Raw genomic sequence first — 15,756 nt, 5'->3', positions numbered from 1 at the left:
TAAATTAAGCAAAATTAAAAGCATGGATCTTGGAGCTGGAGAGAAGGCTCAGTGGTTAAGGGCATTGGCTGCACTTCCAAAGACCTGGGTTCTGTTCCCAGGACCCACCCAGCTATAACTCCAGTTGCAGAGGATCTGATGGCCTCTACGTACAGGGCATGCACTTGGTATACAGACATACATGCAAGCAACACAACCATACATATAAAAATAAATATTAAAAAAGAGAGAATATAAATATATATACTTATACACATACATACACACATATCTATGTACACACACACACACACCACTTTGTTCTTCAATTACACAAGTCACATTTCAAAGCATGGTGGTCACATAGACCCAAGTAATTTAGGGTCAGATTCCAACCAGGTCTGACTTTGCAGCACAGGATATTCATGGAGTTTAGATAAAACTAGTTTCAAGATCCGTAGTTAACACTGATAGGTCAAGAGTCAGGCCATGTTTTCCTCTGCTGGGTAGATTTCCATGCAATGATTTCATTTTCTTGGCCTTCACCTGGTCTACAGCAGCACTGTAAAACCCACTATTACAAAGTAGCAATGGCATCTGTGGACAGACAGTCCAAGTTCCTCAGAATCGGCTTCGTTAGAGTAAAAATGAAATACCTGGATTCTGGTTTCACTTTGCCTACAAGGGAAGCACGCTATTCATTGAAAAAGCTCCCAGGCCACTCGGCCTCACTCCCTCTGGTGAGAATGAGTTACAGAGGCTTCCTAGTCTATATGGAATACAAGATGTGGTTAGAGCCGAAAGTGTCGCTGCAGTCCTCAAGGATGCACACTCCGCCCTGTGCAAGCTGAAATCGCTCAGTCACAGGCTGCCTCAGAGTCTCGATTTGCGCTGCCCTGGGCTGCCTCCTGGCCACATGTGACCACGGGACATTTGCAATGTGGCCAATGCAACTGAGGGGATTCATTCTGAACAGTTTTAAATTTAAATGGAAAAAAACCCAATGCTTATTTCAGTGAATGGAAAAAACACCTTCATGTTTTCAATAATGTAGATAATGAATCTGCCTTCTTATTTGAAAGTTTTCTGAAATCCACATAGATAAGAATTTAGTTCTCCAATTTATACTATAATTGAAAAAGATATATATATATATATATACATGTATTTTTTAATTATATAAAATAAGAGATAGTTCCCTTAGAATTCTAATATTTATTAGTCTTCAGAGTGTATATGTAAGGATAGATAAAAATATAGTTTTAATATCATGGTTTACTTTTTAACAAGGCTACTCTAAAATTGAATTTATGTATTTCTGTTTGCCAGCTCTATTTTGGATAGCTATAGGACAACGGTTCTCAACCTTCCTAATGCTGCAACCCTTTAATATAGTTCCTCATATTGTGGTGACCCCTAACCATAAAATTACTTTTATTGCTACTTCATAACTGTAATCTTGTACTGTTATGAATTACAATGTAAACATATGATGTGCAGGATCTCTGATCTGCAGCCCCCTATGAAAGGGTCATTTGGCCTTGATATGATCTGCTATAGTACAGCAGATCTCTTTCGGCTCAGTCATCCTCTGACAGTTCTGTGTTTCTCTTTTGCTTTTCCTTCCAATCACTGCAACTTAATACAGACACAAAACGTAGACTCGCTTATTGAGAAGAAAGAATCTAGCTCCCTGGGTTCCTGTTTGGTTTCTGACTTCTCCCTGTGAGCTAGTTCCTGTCCCCCGACTTCTTCCTTCTCCCAGGCTTACTGTGTATCTACGAGAGATCATAATGGAGGTGGAAGTGGTTTGCCGACTGGAAGCAGGTCAGACCTTGTTGAACAAGAAAGAACAGATCTTTGAAGTTTGTTCCCAATACCCTTCAGTAAATTAATTCAGTGGTGTTTATGGGGTGTTTTTGAATGTCACACACTCCACTACTGCTAGAAAAATTTTAAATGTGTGGGTGATCCATGGAGAGGAGAAGCTATCTCTATCTGGAGGGTTCTAGAAAACCTTCACAGACATTCCCATGCTCTTTCTCTTGGAGTCCTCTTGGGAGGGCTGCCTGAGCTGTTATTATTTCCCAGAGGACAAGAAGGCTCAGAAGCTGGCGGCCAAGTGTGTTGCTGCGTGGTGTGAAGTGTATTCCAGAACTTTCTGAAACGTGACTTGGCTGGCTCATGTAACAGGGACCTGTTGAGATGCCAAAGTGAGAATCCATTGTGCAGCACAAAGAGGAACCTAGAGCATGGGGAAGAGGCAGACAGAACAAGAACCAGTGGAAAACACAAGCTCAAACGCTTCAGCTAAGGCACAAGTTCCCTTCTTTAATTGGTAGATGCAACTGAAAAAAAAGTTGCAAATGGGTCTGAGTTTGGGTACACCGACTTCGCCTTTGCCCAGGATAAGCATCCTACAGTATGGAATTCAGTAGCCTCTGTGTTTTAATTCAAGTGATCCAACAACAGAGTCTTGAAGCCTGTTCTCCATCCGCTGCCACCTCACAGTCCCTGCTTGAAACTTCATACTAGTGGGTGGCACACCAGGAGGCAGAGGGGACTGTCCAAACGTGATGCCCAGCAAGCTGGGAAGCTGCAGCAAGCGTGCCTGGCGTGGGTGGTAGGAGATCAAAGCTGGCTGAAGGCAAGGCATTGAGCTGCCTCCCAGAAGCCAGACAGAGCTGGGCAGGAAAAAACGAGAGTCCAGAAGGGAATCCTAAGGATGGTCAGAAGCCATTTCTTCAGGGTTAAGTTGTGTGGTTTCACTTGGACTGTACACAGAGGAAGGGGTGGCAAAGGTCAGGCACACAGGAAAGGGTCGCTCATGCCAAGGGGTTGGATGCCTCCTGAGTCCCTGGAGAAACGGACAGTGTGCTCGCTCGTCTCAGACTTGTGTTTCATCAAGATGAATAGGAAGTGGGGAGAGGGGATCTGAGCCAAGGTGACAAGTCAATACTTGGATAAACAGAAGACAATATAGAGTCTTGAAGAGTGACTCTAGAGACAGCTATCAGATTAGTAAACACAATTAATTGATTGACTTTAACAAAGGTCTAAATTAAGGTTTGAATTTTACCGATATAAACAGAGATTGCTTGAAACCACCTCCCCCCAAAAAAAGTAGAAAACAAAAGCTACATAAGGACAGAGGTAAAATGTGTGATTTTAAGCAGTATTTTCAGCCAATATGAATATAGTTAGAATGCAAATAAATATAACACAAAAATCTGAAGCAAGAGAATTGCCATACAGAAAGTTTAGCAAGTTGTTATAGGGGATAGATTGATTCACTGCATTATATGATGATGTCATATCTGAGGGTAGCCAGGAAAGTTGTAAGTACATTAGCATTGTTTTTGTATATTAGCTTGGCTATATAATATTACCAGAACATAATAATCTGTAGGAAATTAATTTTTCCTTTGATCACATTGGAATCCATTTTTCTCCTATATTAAAATGTGTTTTTAGCACATTCTACTGAGGAAAACATTTTAGGTGTTGTGTTCTTATCTTTAATCAAAATGCCTCATTTCTCTCTCTTACAGTTAATGGACAGTAGAGACAGATTGAGATATGAGCTGGATTGTGAAAAACTTGCCATGCAAGATTTGGTAAGATGATTTATATCCCCCCCTAAGGAATCTGAATTTGAGACTTTAATAACTTGAATGTGTTAGGTGCTTCACTTGCAACTTTGCTGTGAACAATTTGTTTCTCCTTCACCAAAATCCTAAGTTTACAGATAACTGTAGAGACTTTTACGTAAGCGTTTGAAGGAAAAATTTGAATGATGGTATGTTAAGCTGGAAGTAAACTCTGGGTAAGAAACAGTATGACCACTTAAAACAGTGTATAAAGTATTTTCATTTTATTCTGGAAATCTGAAAGCAAAATGAAGTCTGAGAGCTCAGGATTTTGAAGAAGTTGCTATTTTTAGTTACAAATTGCAGTAAGTGACAACCAGAAAGGAGCCCAGCTAGATAGTTTGGCATTCTGCGGTGGTCTCATAAGACAAGACTGCCTTTTCAAGTTCTTTAAAGGGAACTTTCCAGACGGCTGGTCTTTTATCAGTTGACTCCCCACCCCCAGGCCCTCGCCACCAGCCCCTGGTGCTGTACTGGCTGTCAGCTGATCGCCACTAGTATGTCTTTGTTACAGTAAACTGTGTTTATTATAATAAAAAATAAAACACAGCTTGACTTGAGTCTCCAATGTGCTTGGAAAGAATATGACTCTGTCTGCAGGAGACAAGGTTGCTCCAGGAAAGCCACACCACTTCAGATAGTGAAACATTTGCTTTTTCAAAGCTTGTCACACTTGTGCCAAGTTGTGACTGTCTCCCAACTCTGTTTTGTTACTCCCGGGCACCCTGTGTTTTGGGTTCCTTGTCATAGAAATTAATGCAAAACAATGGTCCTGGATTACAATGAAGCCTTCTATGAAACCAACTTGGGAATGCAGGCGAGGGGGGAAAAAGTTAAGACCCGCTTTTCACAAACACCACGCGTTAGCAAATGAGTTGCTTGGTCCTTTAATTTTAAATACCTGCATATAAAAAGCCTCCCTCCTTGGAGTCCACTTGGTAGATTTCTGGTATTCCCACAGCCTGTCTTCTCTGCTCTTCTAGCGAAGTCCAGGCTCTGCCTCCCAAAGTTAAATATACACATAGTGATTAAAGGGGAGTGTTTTTATTGGGTGGGAAGTAAATGTGACATTGTTAGTTTGTCAGCCGCAGTGGAGAAGACCTGCAGCCCTCCAGCAGTGAATCTGTGCCTGTACTGGGAGTAGACCCCGTGCCCCTTTCTTTTTTAAAAACTGTAAGTGTTCAGCGGGTGCTATTGTATCACCCATAGGGGAACCAATCCCGTTTTATTTTGTTGTTTAGGAGTTTGTTGAGCCCCAAGCTTGTTGCCAAGCAGCAAGAGCCTGCCTAGAAAAAAAAAAAAAAAAAGGACAATACTAGAGTTTTTAGTATGCTTAGAACTAGTTTGGGGGGTTCCGGTTTTCAGTAGGGGCGTGGTCCTCCGGACCAAGGTTGCCATGTTGGACTTGCTTCCCTCCATCTCCCCTAGGCACTGACGCTGCATTAGAGGGAGGTGACTTTTGGGGTCTCGGGCACTGTTGTTTCATGCTCTGTTGTTTGTCCAGACAGAGTATAGGAGTATGTTGAAAAGGAGTGGAGGAAAGAGGAACTGTCCGTTATTATATAAACATCGAATTTCTCCCGGAAGGTCTTCTGTTCTCTGGTTTTCTGTGACTGTTTCCCAAAATATTTTTCTGGCCTATTAAGAGTCTCATGTAAAAAGTCAGTGAGTATTTAAAAAACACCACCACAATAAGCACAGGCAGGCAATCACATGTATGTTAGAATTGTCACAAGACCAATATTTGAGAACTCGAAGTAGAAAAGACTCATTTTGGCCCACAGTTTCCGAGGTTCCAGACTGTGGCCCTCGGGGTTCATTGTTCCTAAACCCGTGATGAGGTAGAACGTCGGGAGGCAGAAATGGTGGAGCTTCAGATGTCAGGAAGAGGCCAACAGGGAGACCCAGGACAAGATAGGATCCCTGAGGGCATGCTTCATGTTTTCTCTAGCGAATGTGTTACCTTGAAGTTTCAACTACCTCCTAATAATGCTGGTTACTTATTAATCCCTTAGTATACAAATCCATTGATTAGGTCAGAGTACTCATGACCCAATAGCTTCTCCATGATTGGGTCCATTTTCTACAGACCTAGCCTTTAACACACAAGTTTTTTGGAGGGGGGGGGGCATTTCATATCCCTGCAGTAACATATGGAGAAATTGTATCCCTAGAAGGGGCTTGGGGAAAACTCCAGAAATAGTTCTGCATCTTCCTGCAGCTCCTAAGTGAATGCTTTTTATTCGTCTTGGAATGTGCAAAGGAGAGGGTTCCCCATCAGAAAAGAACTTGATTGAACTCCCTCCCTAGGCTGCTACCCACATGCTTCATCTCTCTCTGCCTTCTCAGTGCTGCCTAGAGTCAAGACAGATGGTCCCCCAGCACCATTCGGGGGACACAGCCCTAGCAGACTCCTGAGGTCCACTTGCTTCTGTAACTGGGCCCCAGGTGTCCAAATTCCTTTTCATGCATGCTTCAAGTCACCCCAGTCCTATGTGTGTGATATGGCAGTGTTTGGCCAACCAGATGGGAAATGGATGTTTCCTGTGATCTGAGCAAAACCTCAGTGATCCCAACATTCTGGGAAGACCAGCACCAAATGAGCAGGGGGGTTGGGGGGGTGGGGGGGTGAGTGACTGGTCACTGCATGCCAGGCTGCCAAAGGAGTTCTGCTCTCACATTCTCACTGCCCACTTGTCAATCCAGTGTGTCCCCTGCAATCCTAGACAGCTGAAAGTCCTGATCCCCCTGTACCATCTAATTATACAGTCAAAAGGACAGAGGGCAAAGCCGATGACAGGAAGAACTCCCTCCATTAATTAGTGTTCACATAGCCTCTAAAACTCTGCACTGTACACTCAGGAGCGCTATGAAAGATTTAAGGTAATTAGCACCGTATTGTCACAAAAATAATTTATGATTTACAGACTTCCAAATGGCTTCAGGGACTCTGAGGATCCTTGGACCATACTTTGATATCTGCTATACTATTTAATCATAAGTTGAAAATATGCCTAGCCAGTTGTGAAGGAAATGTCTGCTCTTTTATGCTTTTGATCTTCTTTTCCTAATTAATTAATAACTAGTAACCTTTCACTAATAACTTTTCCTCAGCATACTGTTGTTAGAATGTTACATTAGTACATTTCTCTCTCTCTCTCTCTCTCTCTCTCTCTCTCTCTCTCTCTCTCTCTTCTTTTCATTATTCTTTATTATGTTTTTTTGAGGCAGGATCCTGCCATGTAGCTCAGTCGGGCCTGAAACGTGTGATCCTCCCGTCTCAGTCTCCCAAGTCAAAGGACCACAGTGTTCTATCATGCCCAGCTACATTACTATACCTCAATGGACTGTGCTGTTAATGTTAGGCTCGGGCAGAAAGGTCCACATATGGGGCTAGAGAGAAGGCTCAGCAGGTAAAGCACTTGCTGTACAAGCATGAGGGCCTGCACACTGGTGACATCTCTTCTCTTCTACTCTCATTGGTGTCATCAGGATGCCTATTCCAGAACAATTCCCACAACAATGGATGCCATTTTTCCTAGAGTGAAGAGGCATCCTGAAGGTTTCCACCTCATGGCCCTTGCTATCCTGAGCCTTTTTGTGCTTGTATCCTGGTACCATGTCCCTTGTATGAGTCTACGCATTGTAATTTAATGTTAATTCCTTGGTTGCTAAATAATTTTCAGAATTAACTCTACTGACGTATAGTACTGAGATCACCATAGGAAAGTTCCATGGCCTCCCAATTTTGCAAACAATTAGTATTTTTGAATTTTTTTGAAGATTTTCTTTTTAACCAGTCAGTCTGGTATGTATAATATTTAAGTTTATGATTTTAACCTGTTTCATTAACTATTGGTGAAATCAAATACCTTATGCTATGTCTCATACCTGAATGCCCTCTTTTCACCCCTTCCTGTTAGTGTCTATTAAATAGTATAAGATTACTTTTATGAAGTTGGGTTTTGTTGTTGTCCCCTATGATCAAGGTTCACAATCCTTCCCGTGAGTACCCAGTTTCCTTGGCACTATTTGTTGAAGACGCTATGTCTTCTTCAATGTGTACTTTGGCATCTTTGTCAAAAACTGTGGAGCTGGAGTTTCATGGACTTCAATCCTCTGTTCTACTCCACTGGTTTATATGTCCGCGTTAAGACAGGACCATGCTATTTGTTTCACAATAGCTTTCTAGTATAACTTGAAATCAGATATGGTATTATCTCTAGCATTATTCTTTTACTCTGATTGTTTTTTACTATCTAGAGTCATTTGTGCTTCCATATGAAATTTTTAATTTGTTTTTTTGGTTTTTGTTTTGTTTTTTGAGGCAGAGTTTCCCGATGTAACAGTCCTGGTTATTCTGGAACTCACTCTGTAGACCAGGCTGGCCTTGAACTCAGAGATCTGTCTGCCTCTGCTTCCGGAGTGCTAGGACTAAAGGTGTGTGCCCGGCTTCTATATGAATTTTAATATTGGGTTTTTTTTGTCTATTTCTGTGAAGAATAGAGCTAGAATGTTGATGTATATTACAATAACTCTGTAGATTGCTCTTGGTAGGATGGCCATTTTCACAATGTTAACCCTACCAATCTGGGATAATAGGAAGTCTCTCCATTTTCTACTGTCTTCCCCAATTTCATTTCAAAGTTTTCATTGTAGAAGTCTCTCACTTCTTGGTTCATTTTATTCCAAGGTATTGGGGGAGATGGTGCCATTGTGAATGGGATTGTTTCTTTGATTTCTTTCTCAATATGTTTGCCTTTGACATATTGGATGGCTATTGATTTCTATTATGTTAATTTTGTATCCTGTCACATAATGGGTGATCCCATTCTAACTTTGATGAGAGTCATAAACTGCTTTAAGAAACCAAGAAAAATCAAAGTAGAATATATATAAATAAACCCACTGTGGGTCACATTATAACTATAATTACAGACAAAAGGCCAGAGGAAAAGAATCTTAGCCAGAAGAAAGTGATAGGACTTTGAATGAATTTTATTATAATAGAGCACAGATTCAATAACATTTCTTATTTAAAGGAAGTTATCACCCAGAAATAATGACGACAGAAACAGGAGAACATTAAGAGAGTGTGTGAGAGCAAAAGTGTGGGTGAGCATGACTGCAGACTGGTCTGTAAGTTGTTGAAGACAGCTTTCATGGTTGTTAAGACATTGTCATACCATCTAATGTTCTATCCTCCATCTATGCAGAAGAAATGTTGAAAACAAATATACTTTAAAGGGGCAAGTGTGATGCCTGAGCAGCAGGCTGGCTGACTGGTCATCCTCCTAAAAAAAAGAAAAAAGAAAAAAAATTCACACTTCTCTCAATGTTGTTATAAATTCTATATGTAGATTTGGATACCTGTTGTAACACCAAGAAAACTGTACAAAGTACTACAATTAAAAAAAACTAGAAATAAGTAAAAACAAGAAATAAGTTTTAAAAAATAAGTAAAATCTTTCAAATCATCTCAGTAGCCCATAGAGAGTAAGAGAAAAGAAACAGGGTGGAAACCAAAAGGAAAAAAACAATAAAATGGCAGAAGGAGTTCTATATTTATAATTCTGTAAGTGTAAAGAGCCAAGGGCATCAAGGAAAAAAATTACAATCCAATAGTATACTGTATACAAGAAATTCACTAACCCAATTGCACAAGTAAGTTGAAAGGAAGTAGAAAAAATAGTCTGTAAACAATTTAAAAACAAAACAAGATTGACCTCAACAACTTCAGACAAAGTAGACTAGGGGAGAAAAAAATAATTACTGTAAAGGAAAGTGATTTAAAAAAATATTAGTCTGCCAAGAGGACATAATGATCCCAAAAGCAAAGGGGGTATAAGACAGCATAAGGAGGAGGTATTTGTGGAGCTGAAGAGCTGAGCAAGCAAATAGATAAATCCACACTACGACTGGGAAAATTTTAAAACTCTCAGCAAATGATTGAACTAATAGATGAAATCACCATGAATATAGCTAAACTGAGACATGTAAAATACAAGCTATCAAAGGTTTAATTGCTCTATAGAAGACACTGTATAGCTACAGTAGAATACGTATTTTCTCAAGAGTTTGTGGCATCCAGAATGTGTTCAAAACAACATGTTCTATAGTCATAATGAGTCTAATCTACCAACCCAATGAAAAGATGAAAATTTCCAAAGACTTGGCCATTAAACAACACATCTCCAAATATGACTTGATGTAAATGTTTTAAAACAGAATTAAATGTAAGACATACCAAATATGTAACATATAGATAGAGTAGTACTAAAAGGAATATAGCACTGAGACAAAAGAAGTCAGAAAGCAATCATCTGCCTACCCCAAGAAATTCAAAAAAGAACAAAATAGACTCAAATCAACACAAAAAAAGCAAATAACAAAGATCATAGCGGAGATCATTAAAACTGAAAATAACAGAAGTCAATCAACAAAGAGATGAGTCTTTCAATGAAATCAATACAATTGATAAATCTGTACCAAGACTAACACATGTATAAAGAGATGGGTGAAACTCCAAAATGAGGATGAAATGAGATATCAAGATAAGTGCAACCTTCAAGAAAACAGGACATCTGTATCACATCCCCTCTTCCCAAGGCTCAGGAGTCACTGCAAAAGAGGAGGCAGACAGTGAAAGAGACAGAGGCAGTGGATGAGTAAAAGGAAGCAGTGTCTTCCAGACTAGGCAACAAAGGGCCACTGTCCGTGTGAACTCAGTAATTGTGATAGCATTCACAAGTCCAGTGCAAACTGAAGCCAGTACAGATCTCAGCATGGAAAGGGCAGGTAGACATGAAGTCCTATCCGGAAGTGAGGAGCTGAAGTATTAGCACAGGAAGAGTCAGTTACCTTTAAGAATATGGACCCTGGTAAGTCAACCATGCTCCAGTGGAAGGCCACACCTTTAAGAAAATATGACCAGCACAAACTGGACTTGATAGGTGGAGAAAAAAGGGGGACACAAAATTGGGTGGATAGAAAAGGGGAGAAGGGTGAATATGATCAAAATAAACTGTAGAAAATTCTTGAAGAACTAAGTTTTTTTAAAGACAATCAGGAAAAACAACAACATACAATTTTATGTTCATAGATTTGTCGATGTTAAGAACTGAAGCAATAGAGAGACCAAGGCAGGCAGTTTTCTGTGAACTTGAGTCCGTTTTGATCTACACAGGAAGTTCCAGACCAATGAGTCAGGTCAGGGTTACACAGTGAAACACTGTTTCAAAACAACAAAAGAAAAGAAAACCAACATCAACAACAAACAAGCCACCACCCACAAAACCTGAAGCAATTCCTGTGTAAAGAAAACTCCAGGTTTCAATGTTTTCACCAGAAATTTCTATCAAACGTTTGTAGCTTCTCATGGTGTGTTCCAGAAAAGGAAATAGCACTTCCCAATGAGTTTATGAGATTAGTTTCCCCACGATAACAAATCTAAATTGAGACGGTAACAAATACTGGTAAATGGAAATTTGTTGCATATAAGAGGATTTATGAGTTGTGGTTAAATAAGGTTTATTTTTAGTGTGTAAGCTAGTTCAACTTTTACAAAATAATTATGGTGGCTATTCTTGGTTGTCAATTTAACTACATCTGGAATTAACTAAAACCTGAGTGTCTGAGTACACCTGAGGTATTTTTTTCTTAATTAAATCTTTGGAATTGGGAAGATCCCTTTTTCATCTGGATCTTTTAAGGAGGGAAGATCCACTTTTATCTGGGTCACACCCTCTGCTGGCAGCCTATATAAAGGACATGGAAGAAGGAAGCTTACTCTCTTTGCCTGTTTGCTCTAGCTTTCACTGGCAAGTCCATTTCTTCATTGGCATTAAAGCCTACTTCTTCAGGATTCTGTCGTATTCTGAAGACTAGCTGAGACATCCAGTCTGGTGTGAACAACTACTGGATTTTTTGGACTCTCCATTGGTAGACAGCCATTGTTGGACTAGCTGGAGGATAGCCCATAAGCCATTCTAATAAATCTTAAAATATGTAGTGAGTGAGAGAGAGAGAGAGAGAGAGAGAGAGAGAGAGAGAGAGAGAGAGAGAGTAACCTCTTAAAGTCTCCACTTTGTGCAATACCATATTGGTACTGCATCAAAACACAGCTTTCTAGGAATACATAACGCTCAAGTCCAAGTCAGTACAGTTAGCAGCTTTTGCTCTGTGAAAGAACACATGAAGCAGATGGAAAGAAAAACTGTACACTTGAGAGAGAAAATATTCTCAAACCATATATCCACCAAAAGTGTAGGATCTAGAATACATAAAGATTTCTCAAAACCCAGTAGTAAATCCAATTAGAAGGTAGTCAAAAGACATAAATAGATATTCCCTTGAAAGGATGGCCAATCTCGTTAACCAGGAGGGAAAGCTGTGCTAAATACACAGGAAGACACTACTACAATCCTATTCAATAGTTTGTTTTTAAAAAGAAAGGAAAATAGCAATAACTGTAAATAAGTTGGCAAGAATAAAGTAAAACTCCATAACATAAGGGAAAGTTTGGCCATTTCTTAAGAACTAAACATGTAATTACACCATCCAAGAAATCATACTCGTGAATTTTCCACAGAGGAAAATGAACACCTACGTTGATGCACAAAAATATTCATTAACTTTACTCGTAGTAGTTCAGGGCTGGAAGCAGCCCTTACACCCTTCGGCAGTTGAACGATTGAACTGTGAGCTCTCTACATCACACGGGACAATTGCACAAAAAACAGAAATAAACTTGTCACACAGGCAACAACTTGGATTAACCTCACGAGGGTCCTGCTAAATAGAAAGGCAGGGCCACTAGGGTAACGCACACACCCTTTGCACGATTCCATTTTTTATAACATTTTGAAAAGATACAGTTTAGAAATTGAGTACAAATTACAACAGTGTTTGTCAGGGTTAAAGATGAGGGGGAGGGAGGGGCTGGGTGTGGTAGAGGTGGGTATGGCTCTAAAAAGGTAACCCAGGATCATGGGATTGTTTTGTACTGTTGACTGTAGTAGAGGATATCCAAACCTATGCATGGGATCAAATTTCATAGAAGTAAACACACACACACACACACACAACATCTAAATAAGGTCAGAGGAGTGTGGGCCACTTGGCTAGTGTGGATTCATGCCTTGTTGACATTCACTTGAGAATTAGGAAACAGATGGTCTGAGAATCAGGAGTCTCAAGCATTTGGCTTTACCCTATCTGCAGGTCAGAGAAGGGACAGTGATGCCTATATCCACTGTGTTCACATCAAATTTCTGATAGGGATATTATACTATCTATACTTTGCAAAATGTTTCTATTGGGGAAATTAGGTAAAACATATTAGAAGATCTCACACTTATTTATTATATTGCATATGAATCTCTAATTTTTTTCAAATTTATTTCAGAATGACTGTCCATTTTAAAGCACTGAGCTGGCCATTGGTGAGGAAATGCTGGCAAACTAAATAACCATACAAAATCTGGTAGTTGATAAAAAGCCAAACATATCACTACAACACAACCAATAAACTGTTTCCTAAATGGCAACCTTTCTAATATATAGATCTAGATATTTTCTACCCAGTTGTACTTTTTCATTCATTTTAAAAAAAACTATTTAAAATTTTAATAAGTTGTAATGGGGGAGTTCATTCGAGTGCAGGTGCCCAAGGAGGCCAGAAGAGGGCGCTGAAATTTTCTGGAGCTGCAGTTACAGGCAGTTGTGAGCCACTAACTAATACGGATACTGGGGAACCAATAATATGTTTGGTGACTAAACTTTCTTTTTAATTTGCATTAGTAGTGTTTTGCTGTGTAAGAGTGTCGGGTCCCCTGGAACTGGAGTTACAAACAGTTGTGAGCTGCCATGTGGGTGCTGGGAATTGAACCTGGGTCCACTGGAAGCGCTCTTAAACACTGAGCCTTCTCTCCAGCCCCGAGATGAAAGAAGACATGGAAATAAGAAGGAAGTATGCCAGCATCAGCACCAAGGTTGTATGGACTCTATCAGCTCAAAGCCAGCCTAGTCTACAAGACCAAGTTCCAGGACAGCCAGGGCTAAACACAGAAATCCTATCTCAAAATAAATAAATAAATAAACAAATAAAATAAAAGTACAGTTTACTTTTATATTAATGTTGTATCTTGAAGCCTTGATGGATTAATTTATTAGTCACAGTCATAGTTTTGTAGATTCTTTTGGATTTTGGTATGTTAACAAAGTTTATAAGTCCTTATCTTTGTGCTTTTTTATTTTCCTTATAGTGTTACCTTATTACAATAGGTAAGACTGCCAGTATGACATTCAATAGCAATTATGTCTTGTTCCTAGATTTGTGGAAGAATAGGCCATTACTTCATCAATAAGTATATAGCTTGTCTGTTTCTTTTTTTTTTTTTTTTTTTTTCTTTCAAACTGTATGGCCGTGGCAGGCTTCTTGCTAACTCTTCTTATAGCTTAAATTAATCCATTTCCATAAGTCTATACCTTGCCACGTGGCTGGTGGCTTACTGGCGTCTTCACATGCTGCTGGTCATGGCGGCGGCTGCAGCGTCTCTGGTCATGGCGGCGGCTGCAGCATCTCCTTCTGCCTTTCTGTCCTTTTATTTCTCCTCTCTGTTAGTTCCCACCTATCTTTCCTGCCTAGCCACGGCCGATCAGGTTTTATTTATTGACCAATCAGAGCAACTTGACATACAGACCATCCCCCAGCACAGCCAAGTGCAGACCATCTCAAACACCTGCACTCAGGCCCATGGTCCTAATCATCCTCTATACGGACCTGCTGGGTAACGCCACAAGGAACCCAAGAAGGGCTCCCACAGGACATACAGAACATCCCACAGCACTTCCCCTTTTCTTTTTTTTTAAAAAGGAAGGTTTTAACTTTTACACATCTCCAAAGCCAGCTTGGTATATTTTGGAATTTGGGCGTAGCTTCTCTTAACTACTTCCTGCTGGAGGGGGGGCGCTGTATCTTATGGGGACGCAAAGAAAATTTTAGGATCATGGAGTAGTCCGTGAGACCGTATCGTCTGAGCCAGTTGCCTTGAAACGATTCTGGATGTTGGATCATCTGGGCCATGGTGTCATCAGAGACCTTCAGGGGGTCTTGGCTGGTCAAACCTGATGTGTCTTAATCTGGAACAAATCCATAGCCTCTGGCTTTCTGTGGAAACAAAAGCAGAGTCTCCTTTCCAAAGTAACACATCCTTATATCCAAATTTTAAAGTCAAAGTATCTTTAATATATACATATTGGTTTAACTCAACATCTTTTACGATCAAATGTTTTTCTGCAGTTAAAAATCCCAAAGACAATATAATCCAAACTCTCTGTGTGATATCCATCTTTACATGGCTTATTTTTTATATTACTTTTACTTTCTCTTTAAAGACTTTATTTTTTTAAACTTTCTATTTCTTTATATAACTGTCTATGTTCCTTTTCCTCTCTCTTCCAAGCCTATGTACATTTTTACACACATTGTAAAGCATTTAAAGTCTTGTTCCATCTGAATCTGTCTTATTGCAAACTTATTGCTTTAAACTGTAGCCTTCTAAGCCTGAAACAGCTCTGTGGCTGCTGGCTCCGCCCCCTTCAGCTTCCCAACATGGCGGTGGTACGTTTACCGCCAGCTCTGGGAGCTATCATGAATCTATGCTTTTATCCAAGCAGCATGTAGCCCAGAAACCTTTTTTGTTTTGTAACTAGCAAAGGCTAAATCCACCACGCAGCTTAATGTGCCACTTGCAGAGGCCTCATTCCCGCCATACTGCAGGTCAAGCACACATGCCAGGAACCCGCCAGTAACTCAAACCGGCGGCTGCCGCTCATTTGAGAGAGAGAATTAGGAACTGTGGGGCGTTTACCGACGTCACCGTTCCTGGAGAACTTACCGACGTCACCGCTCCATGTGTTGAGTTCTGAATCCTCTTTACCACCACGCGAGGATTCTTCTCAGATCACACTTTATTGGAGCGCCTCTTGGTTAAGGGACTTTGTCTTTAGTATTTTTTTTTTCATAACACTGGCCTTTATCCCTGTTCATTTGTCCTTTTTCTTTAGTCCCTCTTTTATTTTTTTTTCCTTCCCTTTTTTTCTTTAGCCCTTTTTTTCTTTAGCC

General features: G+C 40.1%; 1 protein-coding gene across 1 annotated transcript in view; it reads left to right on the top strand.

Annotated features, from left to right (window-relative positions):
* C5H10orf67 (chromosome 5 C10orf67 homolog) overlaps positions 1-15,756 on the top strand; it is a 115,464-nt gene that overhangs the window by 38,575 nt on the left and 61,133 nt on the right. The window contains exon 8 of the mRNA XM_037206000.1: positions 3,531-3,596. Coding sequence (XP_037061895.1) covers positions 3,531-3,596 — 66 coding nt within the window. The remainder of the gene's footprint in view (positions 1-3,530; positions 3,597-15,756) is intronic.

This window comes from Peromyscus leucopus, chromosome 5 (genome assembly GCF_004664715.2).
Source record: "Peromyscus leucopus breed LL Stock chromosome 5, UCI_PerLeu_2.1, whole genome shotgun sequence".
Classification (NCBI taxonomy): Eukaryota; Metazoa; Chordata; class Mammalia; order Rodentia; family Cricetidae; genus Peromyscus; species Peromyscus leucopus.
The sequence above is the reverse complement of the archived record's forward strand: the minus strand, read 5'-3'. Positions and strand labels throughout refer to the sequence as shown.